Raw genomic sequence first — 25314 nt, 5'->3', positions numbered from 1 at the left:
AAAAAAGCTTTTACTATCCTCCTTTATACTTCTAGCCAATTTACCTTCATACCTCTTTTTTTTTCCTCTGCGTATTTCCTTCTTAGTAATCCTCTGTTGTTCTTTAAAAGCTTCCCAGTCCTCCATTTTCCCACTTATCTTTGTTATGTTATACTTTCTCTCTTTTAACTTAGCTTCCCTCGTCAGCCACGGCCACCCATGCCTCCTCCTAGGATCTTTCTTCCTTTTTGGAATGAACTGATCCTGCATCTTCTGCATTATACACAGAAATATCCGTCATTATTCCTCCACTGTCATCCCTGCCAAGGTATTGCACCATTGAATTTTGGCCAGCTCCTCCCTCATAGCTCTATAGTTCCCTTTATTCAACAGAAATATTGTTCGTTTTATCCTTTTTAAAGGATTGAGCAAGGTTGTTTCTAAATGGCCAAAAGCTAGAAACAGTGAAGATGACAGATGACTTGGGAGGGTTCCAACTACTTACATAATTAAAATGTCGTCATCAGATGCAAAAGTTGAGTAAATAGATTTCCATAGGATCATAAAGAATATATGGGTCAGAACCAAGTTGTTCAATCCACTATGTCTGTGCCAATGTTTATTCTCCACTCCAATCACCTCCCATAGAAACATGAAAAATAGGAGCAGCAGTAGGCCATTCAGCCCTTTGTCCATGCTTTCTCACCATATCCCTTGTTCTAAGAACTGTATCTAGCTGCTTGTAAATGCTTTGGTCTTAACCACTTCCTGTGGCAGAGAATTCATCCAGGCTCATCACCCTGGGTGAAGAAATGTCTCCTCATCTCAGTAAATGGTTGACCCCATGCACTTAAACTGTGACCTTTTAGTTCTGGATCTTTCTCTTCCTTTCTGCTCACATCAACCATCATGACCATCTATTCTCTTCTGAAAGTATTTTGTCCAGCTTCCTCTTAGGTGCACTTACACAATTAGTTCCTCTTTGACCAGAACTACTCTGCAATATTCTGGATGCTTTTACGTTCTTAGTAATGCGTGTTATCAAAAGTTAAAAAGGTTTAGCATAGCCTTGTTTTCAATACTAATAATGTAATATTGAAATTCATTTCTAAAGGGTTAGAGTACAAAAGTAGGGAATAGAAGTCATGATTCCAACTGCAGAAAGCATAGCACCTGCAGAGCTGAGGGCAATTCTGGGCATCACACCTTAGACCGTTCCCTTTGAAAGATGATTTGACCTTATCAAATGAAAAAGTGTAGTCTGAAAGCTTCTGTCAAAGTATCTGTGCATTCAAGTTTTGGGTATTATGGTTACTGCACAGGGCACGTGGTGATGAACTTCTGCCTACACAGAGGGTTCATTTGTCATACTTTTGGCATTACCAGCATTTTAAGTGAGATATAATTGAAACAAATCTCAACATTAAATTGGGCATCCACGAAGCACTCTCGATCATTAGCAACAGAATTGTATTTCACTGTAATTTGTAACCTTGTGGTTCAGCATATTTTGTTCCTAACTCCCAACAGCATTGTGTCAGGGTAGTGAAGCAGACTAAGTAAGGATTGTACGAGACCATAAGACATAGCAGCAGAAGTAGGCTGTTCAGTCCATTCAGTCTACTCTGCTATTCTGTGAGATCACAGCTGATCTGATTTTCTTCATATTCCTTGATTGCCTTACTGGTTAAAAATATATCTTTTGGGGGGGCAATCAAAGATGGCGGCGATCTGATAAGTCGGCTGTGCTGGGCTCTGCACCAAAACCCAAATGGGGACGAGCTTTGACCCCTTCTCCCACTAGTCATCCATAAGAAAAATCGATAAAACAAAAAATACAAAATAGCTAGAACCTTTTAAATTCTGATTCTAATATTCTGGGAACAAGAGAGTATGAATAAAGGAAAGGGAGCGAGAGAATTGCAGCAAACCGGGCACTCCCCTACAGTGTCAGGCACAACCATGGCCGCGGCCCTGACTCCTACGGCAGCGCCTTTGAACCTGTTCATAAAACTCCAAGAGAAAATCAAATCGGTGCTGGAACTGATCTACTATGCTACAGAAGCATGAGCAGGAGATCCGAACGTTGGATTGACACATTGAGGTGGTTGAAAGAAGGACCGCGGCCAAAAATTTGGAGGGGCGGATCCAAACACTCGAAGGGGGCACAGGCCACTTTGGGCAGTCATGACTAGTGGTTCGTTTAGATGGTGCACCTGAAACAAAAAAGGGAGCCATTCCCCGATCAAACCACAGAAAGGAAAGGGTTGACATTGCCCTGTTACAGGAAACACACTTGAATGACAAGGAGCGTTTTAAGTTACAACAGGGAGGATTTATTTGGGTACTCTTCTCTTTCAATTCTAGAAGCAAAGGAGTGGCCATACTAGTACAGAGGAATCTCCATTCCAGATAATGGGACAAATTAAGGATGAACATGGGCGGTTCATCAACCTTAAGGCCTGAATACATGGGGAAGAGTGTGTGGCATTCTGAATGTCTATTGCAGGCCCACCCCCACCACACCCCCTTAAATTCTTAATTGACGCAGTCTCCAAATTAATGGCTCTTAGGATGCCCCACACAATTATAAGAGGAGACTTCAAGTGTCTCACAGACCCCAAGATAGACAGGATGTCAAAGGGGGATCTCTGGTATCTTCCTGCAATCCAGACAGCTAGTGGACTTGTGTGAGGAGTTAGAACATGTAGCGATGTCTCCACCCAAATGGAAGGGTTTTACCTTTTTTACTCCAGTACACACAAGTGCCACACGAGAATTGATATGTTCTTTGTTCCATCAACCGTCTGGAATCTATGCTATCCTGCAGGATTGGGAATATAGCCATTTTGGACCATGCGGCAGTGCACTTGGATGTTAAGATCAAGGGTAGTGGAATAGACACGCAGCGCTGGCACATGGATCTATTTCTTTTGAAGGATAACAAATTTATAGAGTACTTCACAAGAGAGTTTAGGACCTTGTGGGACATCAACTTGGGTACAGAAAGTAACCCCATCGCTGCTTTAGGAGACCACCAAGGTGTATTTAAGGGTTTTGGATGTAAGTTTGCTCGTTGAGCTGCAAGGTTCATTTTCAGACATTTTGTTACCTTACTAGGTAACATTTTCAGTGGGCCTCAGGTGCAGCAATGCTGAAAGTTCCTGCTTTCTATTTAAATGTTTGGGTTTCTTTAGGTTGGTGATGTCATTTCCTGTGGTGAAGTCACTTCCTGTTCTTTTCTCAGGGGGTGGTAGATGGGGTCTAACTTGATGTGTTCATTTGATAGAGTTCTGGTTGGAATGCTGTGCTTCTAGGAATTCTCATGTGTCTCTGTTTGGCTTGTGTTATCCCAGTCGAAGTGGTGTCCTTCCTCATCCGTATGTGAGGATACTAGTGAGAGAGGGTCATGTCTTTTATGTGGCTAGTTGACTGCCAGACAACTCAGGCCCCTTGGCATCATGGTAGCCCACAACCCCACCAACACACTAAAACTTCGTTATTTTTATACACCATTCTGTTTAAAGGTCAACATTCTGTTTGCTTTCCTTTTACTATCTGCTGAACTTGTTTGCTAACTTGCTTAATTTATGCGCAAGGACTCCCAAGTTCCTCTGCAGTCTTTCACCATTTAAATGATATTCAGCTGTTGTATTCTTCCTGTCAAGGTACAAAACCTCACAATTTTTAACACATTATTCCGTGTGCCATTTGCATTTCCACTTTTTTCATCTGTAAGCTTGGCTATAGCACATTCATTTTCCTCATATACCTCCTGTTGGATGTTCTAACTATTGTGGCATATTGTAAATATTTGTTGCTCAAATAATAATCATTTGGACACTTCATTAATTACAAGTTGCCATCCTGAATCTGCCTCTATTCTCCCAAAACTGTCGTCTTTTAGTTAGCCAATCTTCTATCCATGCTAATGTATTACCTCCAACACCATGGGCTCTTATCTTAAGTATCTAATGTACGTTAGCTTGTCAAACACCTGGAAATGCAAATACATTCATAAGGGGGGAGAAAAAAGGTTTGAAGTTGCTAAGTAACTAGTCAATCTTCTGTGAGATTGAGTGGTTGAGACTATTAGCATACTTTCTCATTTTTAATACCATATCCTCCCTGTTGGATTTTAAAGAATTTGTAAAATGTTCCCAACTCCAACTGTAACTTCCAGCAACGTGATACTAATATTGTGCCTCCGATATTGGCATCAATTTATGTTTGAAGAAGAAATATTGGAACGTTTCAGCAAAAACTAAGGTGGATGGAAAAGTTCTATAAGCTTCTGAGTAAGCAACTTCCTTAGGCACACTTTCTTAGTCAACTGAGAGTAAAAATAGATGAGGTGGTCATCGAATCAAAGAATCAAGGAGGGAAGTGGCTGTTCAGCTCATGATGCGTACATTAGCTCAATGTACAATTTTTACTCTGTTCCATTTTCCTACCTCTTTTACTTTAACTTTTTGAAAATTCCTATAGATTCTGCTCCTTTGGATTCCATGTGGGGCTTTGTGTTCTAACCAATCTTTTTGAACATAGAAGTTCTAAAGTTCACACTTTGAAGTGCCTCAGGAGCTTTATCCTTCATGAAGATGTTGCATAAAAAACATTTGTTGTTCTCAACTTGTGTACTAGTTGAAATAGATTTTTCCAATTTACCTGATTTAAAGCCTCCAAGTTTTAAACAAACCTACTGTTAACCCCTTTCTTCTGTTGAAAGGAACTAGAGTTTCTGTTTGCTTTTGTCATAACAAGAGCATCTCCTCTGTGGCAGTGTCTTAGTAAATCTCTAGGCTAGGAAGAACACAGGAGAGGATACATAATTTTTGAAGTTAAGGCACTAACATCCAAAAACCTGTAGAAGAGTCTGGAATTATAAATTCTCTTTTTGTGTTAATCAAGCCTTTAATTTTACAGTTCCATAAACTTTGTTCTTTCAAAATTTAAAGAATTTTGCCTGTAATTGTAAGGCCACAAACCATGTTTATATTCATTCTTTCAATGCAGCAACTAGGTATTTTGAACAATATTCTAATAATGCAGGAATATTGTCAATCCTTTAATAATTCATTGACTCTAGATTGTAGTCATTGCACACTCTGTGTACAGGGTTGGCTGTAATACATTGATCCTTTTTTTTTTCCTGTATGCATCCTGTAATTTGCAGATTAGCCATCTTGATGAGGACTGTCTTACAGAATTATCTGTGTTCTTCAAGCGTTCAAAAAAGAGTATGTCCAGTTTGGTGACAGAGGTAAGAATCTGTCTTCCAGATTAATAATCCTTGTACATAAACATGTCATTTTGACATTTTAGGTAAATCAGTACAGGAAAACCATTTTATGTCTCATGCTACAATTGAACTATTTCTGTGTTATGACATTTCCAAGAAGAGAGGGGCTCATATCTGTTGATAGGAAAGTCCAAAAAGTAAGTATTTAAAATAATTCAAATTAGTCTTTGGCAATAGATTGTGAAATATTGCTTCCAGTAGGTGGGTGATTCTAGTAGTGTGAACTTTGGTAGGTGAGTGGTTGGTGACTTTGGTGGGTGAGTGGTTGCTTTACTTCTGCAGTTGGCTGAAAGGACCTGTCCAGTTTCCTACAACAATGAACTTGCTAATCATTTGTTTTCTGAAATCAGAGACAACATTTCTTTCTTTTTTATATCCACATGCTGGTGTATCTAGTGGAAGTTCTCAACTGTCCCTTCATAGCACATTGTTGCTTGATGGTGCGCTAGTTTGTAGTTTGTTAGTTCGAGTTGCAGTTGGTATTTAAGCCCTTTTGTTTGTGTATTGCTGGAAGGATAAAATGTTAACATGTCTGTATTTCCACTCCTATCATGTCTGCAGTCTGGGACATAACTGAACTGTGATCTTGTGAAGATTTTCAGTGCAAATATCTGGTAATGAATATCTTCAACAAAAGGACTATCCAACTAGTCTTAACGCTCAACAGAATTACTATTGTTGAATTCCCCACCATCGTTATCATGGGTGTCAACACTGGCATCTAAACAAGTTGCATAAATATTTCCTCCTTCCACCTATCGCATTTCCAACACCCCTCCCCCAAGTCCCTCCTCCCTACCTTTTATCTTAGCCTGCTGGACACACTTTCCTCATTCCTGAAGAAGAGCTCATGCCTGAAATGTCGATTTTTCTCCTGCTCCTTTGATGCTGCCTGACCTCCTGCACTTTTCCAGCAACACGTTTTCAGCTCTGATCTCCAGTCCTCACTTTCTCCGCATAAATATTTATATCAGATACTGGTTTCTCGGGCAAGTTACTCAATTGACTATGTAAAACCTGTCTATTGTCTACACATCACAGTTCAGGAGTGTGTTGAGATTCTCTAATTGAATGAATGCAGATCCAACAAACTTGAGTTTGACACCACCCAAAATACAAGCAGCCTGTTTGGTTCATACCATGGTCAGTGCCTTCAACATTCATTTCCCCCATGCCCCTTGTCCTGCAGGACAAGGGCAGCAGCTACATGGGAGTTTGGAGAGCCTTATTCTGTGGTGTAGGCCTCTGATTCAATGACACCTTTCAATCCAGGTTGCATGCCATCTTGACTTTGAAGTATTTCCCTGTTTCTACTTTATTGACACTGGGTCCAAAGTCCTGCACTTCTTTTTCTAACAGCAATGCTTGTTAACCTCCATCATACAAACAGCAGAAGTTCACAAAGGAGGCCCACTACCAACTTCTCGAGGATAATTGGGGATCAGTATTAATTTCTGGCTGCCCTATAACACATTACCTTGATTACTTGTTATTATCTCTCTAACTTAATTAGTTTGTTCAGTTCTTAATTACTTGTTACTTTGGTTTGACCTGTCATGTGAGATGTGCTTACTCATGTTCCAGCTGTTTGGTTTGTCTCTAGCGCCATCTTAATTACCTGGAATTATCTTGCCATTATCTCTACCCCTATATATTCTGTACCTGTGCGCTTCCCTCTACTTCACCCCACAAAGGAGCAGTGCTCCGAGAGCTTGAGATTCAAAATAAAACTGTTGCACTGTAACCTGGTGTCATGTGAGTTTTGACTTTGTCCAGCCTGGTGCAATACTGGCACCTCCATATCCTAACTATGGAAGTCTGCACGTCAGGAAAAAAAATGCTTGACATTGTGGTCAATTGTAAGGTTGGCAGAGATTTGGTCCTGGATCTGTTTGCTAGTTGATGTCATGACTTGCTTAGTCTGCATACATCCAGTACACATGTAGGGTGTGCATGAAAGTTATCCCCTTCATTTAATATATTGAATCCTAAGCCAACAAAACGTAAGTCAGTGGATGAAACTTATTTCCCCAACCTCCAATTGCACAAATGTTCAAACATTTGCTCCTTGGTTGCTCTAAGAATAAATCTATGTTTGGCAAATTTTGCTGCTTATTTTTAGATATTTAATCCTGGACCAGTTCCCTCCTTTTCATTATTTTTCTCTTTTTCATTTTCACTTTCTTAGTAGCCTGAGAACAATTAGACTATTCAAAATTTACTGTTTCTTGAAGTTCAGTTCTAACCAGATATTTGTCCAGCTCTTCAAAGTAAAATGATGCTGCGTTCAACTTTACCTTTTCATATTTGCTTCGCTTAGCTCCTGCGGGGTGGACAGATGGATTGGATGTAAATTTTTCAAGCTGTATTCTGCCTTGTGTGTTTTATCTGATCATTATTGCAGATGTGTCTTTGAAATAACAAATCCAAGAGTGGTCTTCATTTAATTTGAAGACTTTTTTTTATTTAAACACTTTTTTTTCTCGGCTTCAATGATGCCTGCTTTCTTAAAAAAAAGTTCATTTCAAATTAATCGTTATGCACAAAGCAAAGAAAGGTTTAGGTGTGCTGCATTACAGATTAAGAAAAATGCAATAAAGAATGTATGCTTTAGCGAGATGCGAGTTCAGTATAAATTTCCCTTGATGCCCTAAGGCTCAGCTTATTCATTCAATGGGATGGTAAAATCCTACCTATCTAGTTTGCAGGGGAATTGCTAAAGGATGTTTAAAGCTTAGTTCTGTTTGTATGCTGAACTGTTTCAGAGCTAATTCATATACCAGCAGGTCAGAGGGTAGCATGGAATTATCATTTAATCAGGATATTTTAGCTTCCAGTTAATATTTTGATGAAATAATTATATTAAATTACAGCCAAGAAAGAAATTGTTGGTATTACAAGTTGGTGATCTGGTAAGGTGCTCAGGAATGTGTGTGGCAGTGGGGGGAGGGACACCTTGCATGAATGAATTCAAGGTTTGAACATACTTAGCCTTTGTAGGAATAGTCTTTTGAAAAATCTTTGCTACTTTGACCTTGCCCAACAGCTCTCTTTACTGTTGATTTCCTCGCCCCTGTGCCCACACTACTCTTTTCCATTCCCTGCACCACCACCCCCCACCTCCCTGCATGCCGCTGAAGTCGTTGTTATAGCTAGAATGGAAGAGTTTGTATTAAAGTTTATGTTGAGTCTCCCTTTCCTTCTGCTTTTACAAAACATCCAGGCAACAGACAAGCAACTGTTTGTGTGGAGTTTGCACATTCTCCCTGTGTCTACATGAGTTTCCTCCAGGTGCTCCAGTTTCCTCCCACAGTCCAAAAATGTGCAGGTTAGGTGAATTGGCCATGCTAAATTGCCCGTAGTGTTAAGTGAAGGGGTAAATGTAGGGGTATGGGTCGAGGTGGGTTGATCTTCGGAGGGTTGGTGTGGACTTGTTCACGCTGTAAGTAATCTAATCTCTAACCTAATCCCAATTTCATCTGAAGCTTCAGTGAGTGTGAAGCCTCCTTGGATAATCTTTCTAAGATATCTTTTGCTAGTAGCTAATATAAATTCAAGTTAAATGTTATATGTCCAGCTATGTTTAACATGGTTTTTTTTCTGTCCTTCTAATAATTAGTTCTTTTGCTCCTTTTCAAAGGTTGTTACTGGTTACTTCTGTAAATTGTCCTTCCCATGGTCTGCTCCTACAACTGCTAGTTATCTTGAACAGTTTATGATTTGCTCAGGTACAACAGCTTTCTACTCCCTCTGCCATGTTCTTTTGTCTAGTGGAAATATGATAGAATAACAGCTGCGTATCTGCTGCTGTTGCATAAGAAGAACCATGGCAAGCCTGTTCGCTTGTTTTCTTGCAGTGAAGACCATAGCTTGCCTTCAACACCCCTTGGAGAATTGCGGGTGAGAAATCCATTTTGAAAATTTTGCATGAATCCAAACGTTATGTTAACTTTGTTTGCAATGTAAAGGTGGTAACTATATTTGAAAAGCCAATTTTATAAAGAGCATACTTTGGAAGGAGGGGATTTTAATGCAATTGTATGAACATAGGAATTTGAAGCAGAGGTAGAGCCCTACTCTGCTATTCACTATTTCACTGGTATTCTGTTTTTGAAATCAATCATATATTTTTTAAAAAATTCAATTACCTCCACCGCCACCTTAAGCAGATAATTCCAAACTTGCACAACTCTCTGAGAGAAAATGAATTTCTGTCTCTTGTTGTTTGTCCTAAAAGGGCAGCCCCTAATTCCATGCTTTCCATGTCAACTGTGTCAAACCACCGAAGACCCCAGATGCTTCAATTAACTTACCCCTTCATTTTTCTAAGGTCTGGCGAAATTAAGCCTAATCTGTCCAATTTATCCTTCTAGAACTACCTGCTCATTCAATCTGGTCAACTTCCTCTGAATCACCTTCAATGCATTTACATTAAAACTGCACACTAGATGTCCTATGTAATTGAGGCAGGTCCTCTACTTTTCTGTTTATCTTGCAGTAAACAATAGTATCCCTTTTGCAGCTTTTATTACTTGCACTGCCAGCGGGCTCATGTTTTGTGACTCTTGCACTAGAACACCTAGATCTACACAGCTGAATTCTCCAGTCAATCTCCATGTAAAGAATACTCTGACTTTTTAAAATTCTTGATGCCAAAGTGAATGACTTCACATTTGTCCACATTATATTCCATTTGTTAGATTTTTGTCCACTCATACATTTCTACATCGATTTGCAAACTTGTTATGTCCTCTTCACAACATACCTTCTTACCTCTCTTTGTTTTGTCTTAGCTATCAGGCCTTTGCTCCCCTCATTTTTAGGTCAAGCTATCCAGAGCCATGATATTAAACCAGTGTGAATCCCTGGAATTTGAATGGAATTTTGTCTATATAGTGGGATTTTGTTAAGGGAGAAAGAGATTATTGAAAAATTAACTTGCGTTTTATTTAGAATCACAGCGTGTTGATTTTAAGCTAAGAAAAACCCAGAGACGGGCATAAGCTTTTTTTCCTCATTTCCAAGGAAGACTGAAGTCAGGAATAAGTGCAGGTTCTTCTAGAAAGAAATTATCTGTGAGGATTGTAGTTTGTGAAAACTTTCAGATCGACCATGTTTGGTTAGAAATCTGCATATATAAATATTTATACTATCAGTGATAAGTATTACAAACAGCTGCTTTGAAAGTAGCCATGAAAGTGGCCAAGCAGAGGCTGATAGCCAAGTTTGGTACCCATGGGGATGGCCTCAACTGGGACCTTGGGTTCATGTCATACTACAGGCGACTCCATTGCTCTGTATACACACACGGACAGACAGGCACACTCAGACCTCCACTCATACACTCCAACACACCTTCTCACAGACTTAAACCCCTTAACACTCACGCTCACATACATACACACACCCTCTCACAGACACTCATAAGCACGCACGCGTACAAACAAACCCACATGCACACCTATACATATAAGTTTGCAGAATTACATTTTACTTTGCTCAAAAACTGCATGATTCCATGTAAGATTCTGTAAATCCACTTTTTAGATTAGAATCAGTCTGACCATTGTGGCACAGACAGCCTTACACAGGGAGTTAATAATACCTTATCTGGGCCGACATGACATCAATTGTTCAAGTGCACTTGAGAATATACCTTTTTTTAAAAAAGGTTTTGCGATTTACATATGAAAGAACTGAAGCCAACATGGTCATTCTAAAAGATGGGAAGATGAGAGACTTGACAAACGATCTGGGTCTTTTTCAAAATATAATTTCAGTACATCATACTGTAAACTTTTGCTATAAATTCTGTATCTTACAATCTAATTCTCCACAATCACCCGATTGAAGGAGCAGTGCTCTGAAAGCTAGTGCTTCCAAGTAAACCTGTTTGACTAGTAATTCCATCATGTGGATTCTAGATGAAACTTTTAAATATATTGTGGTAATGGAAGAAAATGTTAAATTTCTGGTTAATTACTGGTTAATCTTTACGTTTTTTTTTAAAGCAAACTTTAACCTTTTAATTGTTCTCAGTCCAAGAGGAATGTAAGTTTTGAAGATGTGGAAGATAATGGTCGCTATGTGTGCAGATCTGTGGAATTTGCAGATGAATGTGCCCTATATGATCCACTTTTTTTGACGCCCCAAACAGAGGTTCGCAGAACGTTTTCTTCTTTATCGCGTTGTATTACTTTGCCGCAACTGCTTACAAATTTTGACGACTGTATGAAATATAAAATCTAGTATTGAGATCTATATCTCTAAGTTACATATCTGCTGCCTTTTTACAATAGGAACTGAGTTATACATATGGCATATTACTTCATTTTTTTTTAGAATCTAGATATTTAAATCAATCCTTTGATCTATAGAGTGATATTGAGCATTCCAATATTTCGAACAATGCAAAATATGTAGTTTTATAATATTTTGCTTCCACTGCTGTCATTCTTTGTATTACATTTATTCATTAGTCATGTCCTTATCAGGAAGTTGATATGTATGTGCTTTTAGTGAAGTCCTCAGGTAATTTGTACAGATTCTTGAAATTTTTGGGTTTTTTTTGGCATTGAACTTTTCAAAACACCACTCTTCATTTGAGATTGAATCACAAATATCATCTCTACATCAGTTAGAGTGATCAGTCTGAAAGGCTGTTTACTTGTTATATAACATATGGCTTACAGACTGTAGCCCAGTTAAATTTGTTTGTAAATATGCAATTCATGTAAATATGCAATGCTTCATGTATTTTTCAAAAAGAGTGTTTTTTTTTGTCAAACTTGCTTTTTCAAGTCTCTTGTTAAATTTTACATAGTGGTACGCTGATGTTTCTTCTTTTATTGCATTTTTTTGCACTATTTAGTATCCCTTGTGAATATGCTAACAATGACACAACTTTCTGTAAATAACTGGTATCTTTTGTATTTCAGCGACCACGATGCAGATTACTTAAAGATTCTTCAGAAGAGAATTTACGATCTTCAGGCAAGCAAAAAATTGCTTCAAAGAAATCTGAAAACAAAGAAAATAAAAAGCGGGTAAAAATTGTGAAACCAGATGATCACTTTGTGCAACCTGAAGCCAAAACGCCAGTTGTTAATAAAAACTATGGAAAGAAAAATCTGTTCAATTCCAAAGAACATGCAGATATTCATCATAAAGGTAACTTTGTTGTTAAATCTTAAATGTTCTTATCTGTACATTCCAAGAATAGTAAGCATCCTGAACAGCTAGAGGGTCACAATGTTTTTCAACTCAAATAATGCCATACTTTCAAAATCGAGCATAATGTCTTAACAGTTTAATGCCAGTGTGTCTTCAGGTCAAATATCACAATCAATCATTTGTGCTTTATTCTTCATTTTGCCACAGTTGCCCGGTGCACATGTTGTACAAAACACCACCGCAAAGTGAGTTGAACTGGGGGCTCACATTTTTATCACAGTTTCCAGCTCAATTAAAGCTACTATCTGGTAACCTTTTATCACTTCTGATCATGTTCTGTTAATCATAAGAGGTCAATCTTGAGCTGCCCGACCTTAGAAAGCCCTCTAATGTGTGTTTGCAGTACATCCAACCAATAATAAATTTCCCCTCCCCTCTGGACTTGACCGAACTGGAAGAGCTGACTCCCATTAGTCAATGGAGCCTATTTCACATGAGCAGCCAAGCAGGGATAAGCTGAAACAAATTTAGTGTGGACGTGGGATTAGACCATCTAGTATCATGCAGGAAAAATTATATATTCAGTCATCCCACTTTAGACCATTGTGCATTTCAAACTTCAAGCAAGCATGTACAGAATCTTTAATTCCTTCTGTGAGAATATTTATCCCTGAAATGAACAAAAATTGAGAGATTTGGAAGTTTCAAACATTTTTTGTTTTGGTTTACTTGCCAGGATATCCCTCCTGATTCAAGATTATCTGTGATCCCAAATTTGCATTGCCCTCCACTTGCCTTTTCTATGTGGCATGTGCTGCAATATTGCATGATTCTGATTTTGAAAAATACTGTGTTCACTTATAACAGATCAATATTATGTTTAACTAGTTCAAGGGTTACTTACTGGCTGATACTAAATGGTTACAGCAATAATTATCCATGTCACAGTAAAACATTGTATGTCCTCCAGTGCTGACTGTGTTGGATCATGGTTGCTAATTAAATTTTCTTTGCAAAATTGTTAAAGTTCATTGCAGAACTGTTGAAACCCCCAAGTTAGAGTTTACTATAAAATAATGTATTAAATGTCAGGTTTTAAATTATTTCCATTCTTTAACCGTTAGCCATGATCAACTGCAACAAGGAGATGCCTATAAAACATACTACAAATCAGCTTTTCTCAGAGGAATTAACAGGCACAGCATTTAGCCCAGAAAGACGGTATGTAGCGGAATGAATGTTTTAGAAATGAATGCTTACTTATAGCTATTTGCTATTTCTTTCAATCTTGAATAATTTTCTATTGTCTGAACGTGCAAATTAAGAATGTCATTAGACCCCTCAATCTGATATGTCATTCAATACAATCATAGTTGAACTGATTATTCCTCAATCTTGCTTGCCTCCAATAGCCTTTCACCCCATTGCTTCTCAATTCTCAATATACCTTTGCCTTAAAAATAATCATAGGCTGCTTCCACCACCTTTTTTTAAGGAAGAGCGTTCCAAGGACTTATGACCCACTAAGTGTAAATATTCTCCTCATCTATTTAAAAGAGAAACATGTTTTTTAAAAAATGATGACCCCAGCTCTATATTTTCACACAAGAGGAAGCATCCCCTTTCAACATGCACACCATCGAGATCCCTTCAAGCAAGTTGCCACTTACTCTTATAAATTCCAGTTCATACAACCTACGACCTGTCCAGTGTTTTTTTTTAAATAATAGCTGGAGCTGTATACAGTAATTTATATATGATCTATACCTTGTTTAGAATAGGCACTCTCAACTTTTCGATTCTATTCCTTTAGAAATGAATCTTTATGTGTAATTTGTTTTGTGCCCCCATTTTCTTCCCCCACCCCCCAACCTTCAGTCAAAGCAACACGCTCAGACACCGTATGGTTTTACCTCCATCTTTATTCCAGGCCCTGAAGGGACAGAACGATCGCCCATGTGTACAGGGACATGAGTTCATGGTCTTCTCTGGAATATTCTCCGAATATAATTCAATTTCTTAATAAACTGTATTGTCATTTTACAGGGAGGAGCATACGTATTGATTGATTAGGTGACCGTTACAATCAGCGTGTGTCAATAGTAAAGATTAAGCCATGTGGTGTTACACAATGAATGTTCTTAACCTTAACTGGCTTTACGTAATGAATACTTTTCATCTTGTCAAACTGACCTTACATACTGAATGCTATTACCAACTTTCATAAGACTCTGACAGCCACTATTTAAGCAAGTTGTTGATATGCTGACACAATATGCAGCGATTATAACAACAAGAATTACTAGTTCATAACATTAATTGGAATTTGAAGAATCCTCTCATGTGGAAAGAAAGATTCGCCAGTAAAGTTCTTAAATTCGCAGTCATTGGTGACCGTTCCATCCCCTCCAAGTCAAGTGGAAACGAGCCAGTTCTCCCAAATCTCCTCCTTCAGTAAAGTCCAACCTGAAAACAAAATTCAGTCTGTCCTTGTGCATCACTCCATGGAGAAATCTGATTTCTTGGATAATGGTAGTTAAATATTTAACAAAACTGACGAGACTTCCATCCTTCCAGCTTCAGATGGAGGATACCAGTGCATCTGAGTCTGCAGTGTAGCAGCTGCAGCAGGCTCGGTGAATGCAGCATTTTTTTTTGCTGCTTCTGCTCCCGCTCTGCTGTTTAAGTATAACAAATCCAAGTGGCTGTTGTGATGTTAGCTTGATCAGTGAACCATCATATTCGTTGATATGATTGAAAGATAAGGTAAAGCTCACGTGGTTTAATGTCTGTAGGAAGGCCTCTGACTAGAAGCTTACCAACCTCCTCTTCACTGTTAGTTTCTTCACTTTTCTTCATTCTCATGACTGAGGAGCTGATTGAATCTGAATCTGAATCTGAATCTGAATCTGTTGGATCAGGTTGTGGAGGGGTGGGCACCTGTGAATGGAGAAACTCTAGAGACAATGTTAGCTGCTGAAAGTATCTTTGCATTTCCCCTCTCATTCCTTCCTTACCAAGATGGTTATCAGTATGAAGACAGTCACATGTTTTAACTACACTAAATTGTCTGCCTATTTCAACGTTCTTTGAATTCTTGAAATCTGTTACTCTGTTCACTATTTATGGCATTATCAAGTTTTGTACAATCCATAAACTTCTAAATTGTACTGCCTAAACAATTCAGTCAATTCTAAACAACAATCAAACCCTCGGCTACCTCATTCAGCTTATTCAAAAATTATTTTTCATTTGACAAATGGCCTGAAATATGAAAGCTGTCAGGAAAAGTATTTCAAAAGTCTGGAACAGCAAGAAAACAAGAAAATGTTTCCTGTGCTTTAGTAATTGAAAAGGCAGTTTCTTTTCAGATTTAAATCTCAAATATTCGTGGAAAACAAATTTTAAAATATGTTCACCAAAGAAACTTCCCAAATAAAACATTCAGAATTATAGTGGCAACTTTGGTAGAGACCAACATTCTTTGACTTGGCAACATGAAGGGGGCCAATGAAATCTTAACAATAATTAACAGAATTTAAACAGCTCAGCCTCAAGTGCTAATATTCTCTTGGATTTTAACAAGATATCAAACTCAAAGTGCTCTCTTCTTTTTGTGAACACTCTGCATTAAAATCACAGCAGCAAAGATATTTTAATACAATCCTCTCACTGGCTCAAACATAACCACTGATTCAACTGTGCTTTTTCTTTTAAACTGGTATTGTAGAATATCAAACAAATGAGAGGCTCCAGGCAATCAATTAATTTGTTTTAAGGTTACAAGTTTGATCATTTTATAAAGGACATAATGTTGTACAATTTCAATGTAAAAACAAGATCTGCCCCATTACATCGCCCACAAAACACATTGAACTAAGATCCTGATTCAAACAAGGCAAAACAGTTACTGGCACAAGGGAATATAAAGAGAGACCAAGGTTTAAAATCTTACCTTGTGGGCCCATCCATCTCGAGACACCGATGTTCCAGGTGGCCACTAACACTGTCTGATAGTAACATTAATTTGGATCCTGCTGACTACGACCATATTGTCATCCCCGTTTTGCCCCCCTCAGTCAAAGCAAAAAGCTCAGACGCAGTATAGTTTTACCTCCTTCATCTTTTATTCCGGAGGGAGAGAGAACAATTGCCCATGTGCACAGTGACATGGATTCACAGTCTTCTCTGGAATAGCAGTTTCATAATGAATTATTTAGTCATTTTACAGGGAGGAGCATCCAGATAAAGGCAACATACATATTGATTGAGTGACCGTTACAATCAGCGAGTGTCAATAGTACACATTAAGTCATCTAGTGTTGCACAATGAATGTTCTTAACCTTAACTGGCTTCACATAATGAATACTTTTCACCTTGTTAAACTAACTTTACGTACTGAATGCTTGCAATATTGTTAAATGGCTCTCCACAATGAATGCTTTTCCACCCATTACTCTTATCTCCAGCATCCCATTGTTCACTAAGTTCTTAGCTGATCTGAGTCATGCTTAGCTGATTATCTTGTTTCACAAAATTCAAAACTCAACTCTTTCCCGACAGTCTCAATAGACCTAAGTCACAATTTTGTTATTTGCGTATTTGCATTCCAAGATCTCTTTGCATCTCTGTCCTGTTTAGTTTTGATTTTAAGTGACCTATTGCCATCTCATTTTTTCTTTTCATAATGTAATACAGTGCACTTCCCAACCATGCCATTAAAGGGGAAAACCAGCATTTATGCTGCATGCGAGGAGTGTGTTGATGGTTGGCAAGTGGGCTGTGGTTGATCCATTACTATGGAGCATACGTGTTAATGATTGATTGTTAACTGACAGCTTTGTTTAGATTTCAAACCAAACAGGTTGACTTTGGTCTGAAACGAACGAACAAATGGCTATTACCTGTTTGGTGTTGCAACAGGTGCATGTTTGTTGGATCTATGTGTTATTATCAGGACAAATACATGCTCCACTGCAGGTCTGACTGACAAACCTAAATTGGTTAGCAGCATAATTACTCTCTCTCAGGATTATTCAGCAAATGTTGTTCAATTGCTGATTCTCTACAAATGAAGAGCTCAGCACAGATATTGCCTGGAGACTAAGTAATAAGGATAGATTGTTGGCTTCTGATTGGACTTTGATTTTCATGCTATAGGGTTATATCTGATAGTGCACAGGGTTTGTGAATGCCAACAGCTTATTACTAAAGTAAATTCAATTCCTCCTAACATAAGCTGCTGTTTGAAGACTTGGTAATCTAGTGCAGAATGTTTTGAATTCTTATCAAGCCCACTCCGTTTCGACTGTTCTCTGATCACTATCAAATGGCATTTACAAAAACTGAAAGTCATAATTTTAACTGCAAATGAAATTGGTGTTCATTTAATTTTGAAAAGGAGCTTAAAATAAGCTGTGCACATATTAGCAGTTCACAATTTTCCTGAGCTCCCTCATCTATCACTTTGAACTCTGATACACTGGAGTGCTTTTCAAGTACTGAACAGCTAGGGACTGTGTGTCAGAATTTTAGGAAATCTGAGCGCAGAAATCATTTAAAGGGTCAGGGAGAGAGACAAAAAATAATTTAAGTGGCTAATGAAATGGAATCCATTATCTGAAGACTGCTTTAATATAAAGGGTGGAAGATATAGACAGATTCTGTTGAACCCTGTTGGATTACTGCATTGCATTCTGGGCATCTGTCACTGACAGAATTTTAGTGTTTTCTTTTAAATGTGATCAACATATTTGACATGCAAGATCTGTGTATTTTCTTTTCCTCCGAATAGTCCCAATTTAAATAATTCCAGCCTTGAGATTTTTATTTGCCCCAGAAATTCATAAATGTGGCATTCTCTCAAAGTAGGTACAAAGGATGAATAAAACAATATAATTACACTTGGGACTATTTCAGTCCCTTTTACAGCAGACCTGTAATTTTAGATGAATTGATGCTTTGGCTCAAGCGAGGTTCTTCTAAAAATAGCAAATTCTCTGAGAGTTATCAGGTGATTGGTTCTGAGATGAACTTGAAGTTGGAATAGGTACAGTATGTTTGGCTACCTGCTGATGAGCTAATGTTTGAAGGCAATGAAGCTTCTGTTTTTCCCTTTTGATTCTGGAGTAATTAAGCTACAGTCTTGTAACCAGGTTCAGCCACATGACCGAGATTAGTACTTCTGACATCCACTCAGGTAAGAATGCAGAAGCCATCAAAATATAATAGGATGTTAATGGTACCTAGTCACTTTGATTTTCATAAATAAGATTTATCTTCCCTTTTGGTCCTTTATGGATCATGGAAATAAATTGTGTGCAAATGTGTACAAAATATTATCTTCGAGGAAAAAAATCTATCAAACTTGGATCAAAACTTTGCTTCCACTGTGCCATCATGAGCTTGTTCCTTAGATTAACCACTCACTGGATTAATATTTCCACAGATTTAGTTTTAAATTCACCCTCCTCCATGTGGGCTGGTTCCACTGACACCTTATGTTCTACATTATTTAGTCCTATTTAGAATCCTAAAAACAGCAACCACGGTACACTTTGGATTTCTGTCTTTCAGTTTGAATATGGCATGTTTATGTACTTGTTCCTCATAATGTAATCCTTTCATTCTCTGTGATTATTTGGCTTCTCTGTTTGGTACCCTCAACAGCTGCAATTTCCTTTTTGTACAGGATTACCTCATTTCAACTGAATCCCTGATTTCCTTTTACTCACTGCCCCTAAGCATTGTCATAATAGCTTCAATTTATTGTCAATCAGGACTTCCAGATACCTTTTCCTTTTAAAATGTACATTTTTTTTTTCCAATTTAAAGAATAGATCCTTGCTGAATTTCTTGTCTCTGTTAAAACACTTCGCATTTCTCTCCATTGAATTTCATCTGCCACCTGTCTGCCTATTTGACAAATATATTCAAATCCTCCTGTAGCTTATCCTGTTCAGCTATTGAGTCTGCCACCTTCATTAGTTTTTGTGGTCATTGTACTTCTAGTTCCAACTGATTCATGAAAACACAATAAGACATTCTGGTCTTCTGGTTCACTGGCTATTGTGTGCTTGCTTGTTTGAAAGCAGTTAATATGAATCACCATCATGATCATGACCAGGATGAGAATGGTGTTAAAGAACAAAGAAAATTTACAGCCCAGGAACAGTCCCTTCGGCCCTCCAAGCCTGAACTGATCCAAATCCACTGTCTAAACCTATCGCCCAATTCCCAAGGATCTGTATCCCTCTGCTCCCCACCTACTCAGGCATCTGTCTGGACGCACCTTTTAATGAATCCACCATGCCTGTCTCTACTACCTCTGCTGGCAACGGGCTCCAGGTATTTTCTACGTGTATCCCCCTTAAACTTTTCACCTCTCAACTTGAACACATGACCACTCGTCATTGAATCCCTCACCCTGGGGGAAAAAGCTTATCTCTATCCACCCTGTGTATACCCTTCAGGATTTTGTGGACCTCATTCAGGTTCCCCCCCCCCCCCCCCCCCCCCCCCCCCCCATCTCCTTTTTGCTAAGGAAAACAATCCTAACCTACTCAACCTCAGTTCATAGCTAGCACCTTCCATACCAAGCAACATCCTCATAAACCTTCTCTGCACCCTCTCCAAAGTGTCCACATCCTTTTGGTAATGTAGCAACCAGAACTGCACACAGTATTCTAAATGTGGCCGAACCAAAGTCCTCTAAAATTTTGACATGACCTGCCAGCTCTTATACTCAATACCCTGTCCAATGAAGGCAAGCATACCATATGCCGCCTTGACCACTCTATCCACCTGTGCAGTGACCTTCAGGATACAATGGACCTGAACTCCCAGATCTCTCTGCTCATCAACTTTTCTCAAGGGTCTTCCGTTTACAGCATAGTTCGTTCTAGAATTAGATTTGCCAAGAATATATCACCTCACATTTGCCTGGATTGAACTCCATCTGCCATTTCTCTGCCCAACTCTCCAGTCTATCTATATTCTCCTGTATTCTTTGGCAGGCCCCTATGCTTTCTGCTACTCCACCAATCTTCGTGTCATCTGCAAACTTACTGATCAGACCAACAATGCCCTCTTCCAGATCATTGTTGTATATCACAAATGACTGTGGCCCCAGCATTGATCCCTGTGGAACACCACTGGTCATCTTTCTCCATTTTGAGAAACTCTGCAGCCGACCAGTGACATCCCTGACCCGAGCACCTGGGAGGCAACATACCATCCGGAAGTCTTGTTCTTGGCCACAGAACTGCCTATCAACTCTGCTTACAATAGAATTCCGTATGAGTATGGCCCTACAAGTCTTTTTCCCGCTCTTCTGAACAGCACTGCCCGCCATGGTGTCATGATCCTGGCAACTGTTGCCCTCCCCGGTGAGCCATCTCCCCGAACAGTATCCAAAACGATATACCTGTTTTGGAGGAAGATGACCACAGTGGCCTGGTTGGGCAACAGTTCCATGCCTGTTGTTTGTTACTGCAAGCCCTCTACGTTATTTTGTGAAGTGTTGTTGTCTAATATAGAAATACAATGTATAATAAAAACCTTCATGCTTTGTAATGAATGAGGCCACATCCATTATACAATGAGAACTTTTAAGTGTTGATACTTACAGGACCCGTTCATTGGACATGGATCTGAATCAGGCTAATGATGAAAGTGGCCAGAAGAAGAAAGGTGCCAAGATGTTTGGAAGTTTGGAAAGGGGCTTGGATAAGATGATCACAATGCTAACGCCTAACAAACTGAAAAAGTCTTTTAAGGATGGACCAAGGAGAATCAAGGTTTGGTTTTATGCTTAGATATGATCAGTTCAGAAGTTAAACATCAAATATAAAAATATGAAATCAATTATGCTGAATGTGCTCTATTATAGTCATATGTGTCAAGTCAGTCTCTTCTAATTATCAATTGACAACTTGTACTTGAATGGAGCTTTGATCTACATGTGACCAAAGTCATGAATGACATACTCCAGTAGTCATTCATTACTCTTACTCTTCTCTCTAATTTGAAAGCCTTGTTTAACATGTCCATTGCTCAGCTTCAGAGGACTGCCTTTGCTCTGCCTTTATTGTCTTACTCGGCTTTCTCCACCCCTGTGCCACAAGTCGATCCCTTGAGGAACCATTTCTGTACCCCTTTTCTTCTTGTAACCACTTACACTTGCCAACAATATGTGCAGATATTGATCAGCTCTGTGTGTGCACACTGACTCCGAGCTCCACTCAATCACCTTTCCCAACCCCTCCGCTGTCTCTTTACAGTGAGATGACTTCTGTGACATCAGACTTTGAATTTAACTTCTCCAGCTAAACATTGAAAAAACCAAAGCTGCTGTCTTTGGACTATGCAAGCTCTATGTGACTGATTCCATATATATCTTGACAGGGGAAAAAAAACGCAACTGCGGATGCTGGAGATCAGCAACAAAATCAGAAATTTTCTTCCGTTCCGAAGAAGAGTCACTGGACCTGAAATGTTTACTCTGCTTTCTCTCTACAGATGCTGCCAGACCTGCTATGTTTTTCCAGTAATTTCTGCTATATCTTGGCATATTTTTCAGCATTTCTGATTCTATATCCCTTCTGTTAGAAAAATTGCTTACTTTCACCTCCATTTTTTTCATCTACCTGAGAACAAAAAAGTCAGATTAATTTCTTTTGAACTTGAATTTGCTTGTCTTCCTACTTCCTTTGAGACTGACCTTAAAATTAATTTTACACCAACCTTTTTGGTTGCCTTTTAATCTTTCCTTGGCTTGGTATTCATTTTTCTCACATCAGCTTCTTTCAACATAAAGGATACTTGCAAGCTGTAGTGCATGTCAGCTTTGTCCATTTTGGTAATTTGCTTTCAATTAATTTCCTAGCATTGAAAAGCTGGTACGTTGGGAAACTTTTTTTTCATTTGCTTTTGTAAGGATGTGATTATGGTTACCAAAGCACTACTTTTCCAAAATTTCTAATTTTTATATAGTGCTGAATCAAACATTTGAATTACATCCTGATGAGCTTATGGTACATCATGAGATTAGAAGCTTTCATTGTGCTATGTTCAAAAGCTGTAAAACTTGCAGTGTTTCTATGAATTGAAAAACATGAGTATAGAATGTAAAGCAAAAGGTAATTTTGTTTCCAAATGTACTCGAATCAGATAAGTTTTGTCCTGCACCAGGGAAAAATAGTTGAATAAAGGAATTTACTGAACTTTGATCTACCAGGTTAATGACATCCAGCTCTTAAGACTCTGGACTTCTATCTGGAGACTGATAAAATTCAGCCATCACACATCCTGGAGCTAAATGAGGTTATATTATCTGTCTCTTCTGTGAACCAATGAATTCTAAACAAAAAAGAAAATGTCAGTACATTCAATTCTGATCTTTTCAAATCTGATTTTATTTTTTTTAAAAGTGACTCAAAACAGTACATTTTAGGAAATTGCTGAAAAAGAATCTCAATCCAAGAGAAAATTGCTGACTATTTATCATCAGTGATTGAAGCTTTTGGTAGAAAAAATTATCAAGAATTTTTTTTTTTAGATTATTATATGAACAAATGTTAGCTTGCAAGCTTAATCTTCACAAAATTTGATTTGGATTTTTTTTTTATTTTCAAAAATACTTTAGTTCTCTCACAGGATCTCTCAAAAACAGTGACTACTTAAATTGTGGTCGAATGTCAGGCTATCAGAGTTTTGCCTGGCACCCCATTCATGAATGAGCCAAATGTTGACTAGTCTTTGGATGATGTCCAGTCACTCTCAGAATGTGGGTGTCACTGACTATACCAGTATCTATTGCCCATCATGGCTGCCTTCAAGTGTGATGGCAAGCTGCCTTCCTAAACTGCTGGAGTCCACGTGGGACACTGACAACACTAATAAGGAAAAAGATCCAGGATCTTAACCCAGTGATAATGAAGGAGCACAAACTGGCTTCGCAGGTGATGTCTAAGGAGCCCTGATGAGTTGTTACAGTGCAACATGAAGATGGCGCATACTGTTGTCACTGTGCATTGGTGATGGAGAGCATGAATGTTAAAGGTTTTAGATGGATTGCCAATCAAGTGGACAGCTTTTTCCTGAATGATGTTGAGCTGCTTGTGTTGATGGAGCTGCTCTCCTCCAGGAAAGTGGGAAGTCTGCCATCACGCTTCCAACTTGTCTTGTGGATGATGGAAAGGCTTTGGGGAGTCAAAAGATGTATTACTCTTTGCACAATTCCCAGATTCTGACTTTCTCATGTAGCCAGTGTATTCACATGGCTAGTCTAATTTAGTTTTTGGTTAATGATAAACCTTTGCAGTATCCAGTGTCTTCAGTTTATTGATATCCTGTAGTTGCCACCCTTCAATTAATTTGATTCACTCCATGACATTGGATCCTTAGGAGTCTGAGAGAGATCATCCACTTGGCACTTCTGACTAAAGATGAGGCATTTGCAAGTGTCCTGGTCTTCATGGAGCTGCTGGGTCCTCCGTTCATTGAGACTGTGGACATTTGTGAAGCTTGCTGTTCCCAGTGACCTGTTTTAATTCACTACAGTTTACAACTGGATATGATAAGAATAAAAATCTAATTTATTGGTTGTGGGATTGCTTAACCCTGTCTATGCCATTCTGTTTATGCTTAATTGGCATGCAAGTAGTCTTGTATAGTAGCTCCACCTGGTGGGCACCTGTTTAGGGCCACCCCCGTCATGGCCTCCTGTAGAGTACATGGACACTGGCACTCGACCGCTGCAAAATCTTCACAACCATCGCAGCATGTCTCTGACACACTGGTAGGCAGCTTGAAAGGATAGACTTATGTTGTAGGGCATACCAGCAAACTGTTGAAAAGCTGCTGCAAGGCACCTTGTTTTTTTAAGGTATGCCTGGTGTTGTTCCTGGCATGCAATCCAGTCCTCTTCATTGAACTAAAGTTAATCCCCTGGCTTGGAGGATACGCTGGATCGTGAATTTGGAGAATGTGTTCAAATACAATTGCGTTGCTGCTAATGATCCACAGCACCTGATGGATGCCCAGTCCTGAGTTGCTAAATCTGTTCAGAATCTATACCAAATAGCAGCATGCTAAAGCTACTTAAGACAAAGGAGGGGGTCTTCAGTATGAAAGTGGAACTTTGTTTCCACAAAGGCACTGTGGTGGTAACTCCTTCTGACTGTCATGGACAGGTATATCTGTTACAGGTAGGTTGGTGAAGGTGGGGTCAAATACATTTTACTCAATTGTTAGCATTCTCATCATCTGCCAATCTAGCAGCAATGTCCTTTAGGACTTGGTCACCTTGATCAGAAGTGGTGCTACTGAGACACTTGATGATGAACATTAGAAATCTCTGATCCAGAGTACATTGCGGTCTTATCACAAGATGTATATTCCAATTGGGATTCGAAGTAGAGAACTAAATTGGGGTGCAGGAGAATCTGTCTTATTGATAGGATTGAGCCTGGAATAGTAATGGTGTTTTCTGGAACATTGGCTGCAAGGCATGATTCTGAGAGAATGACTGTTGAATTGTTGCTCAACAAGTCTATGGGCAGCTCTTCCAATTCAACATAAGCTTTTAGATGTTAGGAGAACTCTGCAGGGCTGACAGTGCTGCATGTGCCATTGTCGCTTCTTGTGCCCTGATCAATGTCTGGTCCAGCACGTTGCTTTCATTTTATCAGACATCGTAGCAGCAGTTCAGATTAAATTATAGAATACAGTGAAAGAAGAGTTGTATGTTTTCAATTCTGGGTTCTTGCCAGTTTCTCCCTGCCACTTAATTATTTAGAATCCTAGCCAAAGTACCAAATCTGCAGGTTTTGTAGTCTACATTGCCTAATCAGTGTTT

At 38.8% G+C, this 25314-nt stretch overlaps 1 protein-coding gene across 4 annotated transcripts in view; it reads left to right on the top strand.

Moving 5' to 3' along the window:
- The window catches only part of melk (maternal embryonic leucine zipper kinase), an 84875-nt gene that overhangs the window by 44623 nt on the left and 14938 nt on the right, over window positions 1-25314 (top strand). For all 4 annotated transcript variants that reach the window (XM_072589723.1, XM_072589693.1, XM_072589703.1 and 1 more), the window contains 6 exons: window positions 5156-5242; window positions 9053-9181; window positions 11321-11440; window positions 12220-12451; window positions 13579-13675; window positions 21085-21253. In XM_072589723.1, coding sequence (XP_072445824.1) covers window positions 5156-5242; window positions 9053-9181; window positions 11321-11440; window positions 12220-12451; window positions 13579-13675; window positions 21085-21253 — 834 coding nt within the window. The remainder of the gene's footprint in view (window positions 1-5155; window positions 5243-9052; window positions 9182-11320; window positions 11441-12219; window positions 12452-13578; window positions 13676-21084; window positions 21254-25314) is intronic.

This window comes from Chiloscyllium punctatum, chromosome 2, assembly GCF_047496795.1.
Source record: "Chiloscyllium punctatum isolate Juve2018m chromosome 2, sChiPun1.3, whole genome shotgun sequence".
In the NCBI taxonomy this organism is placed as follows: domain Eukaryota; kingdom Metazoa; phylum Chordata; class Chondrichthyes; order Orectolobiformes; family Hemiscylliidae; genus Chiloscyllium; species Chiloscyllium punctatum.
This window is presented reverse-complemented; position numbering and strand designations above follow the sequence as displayed.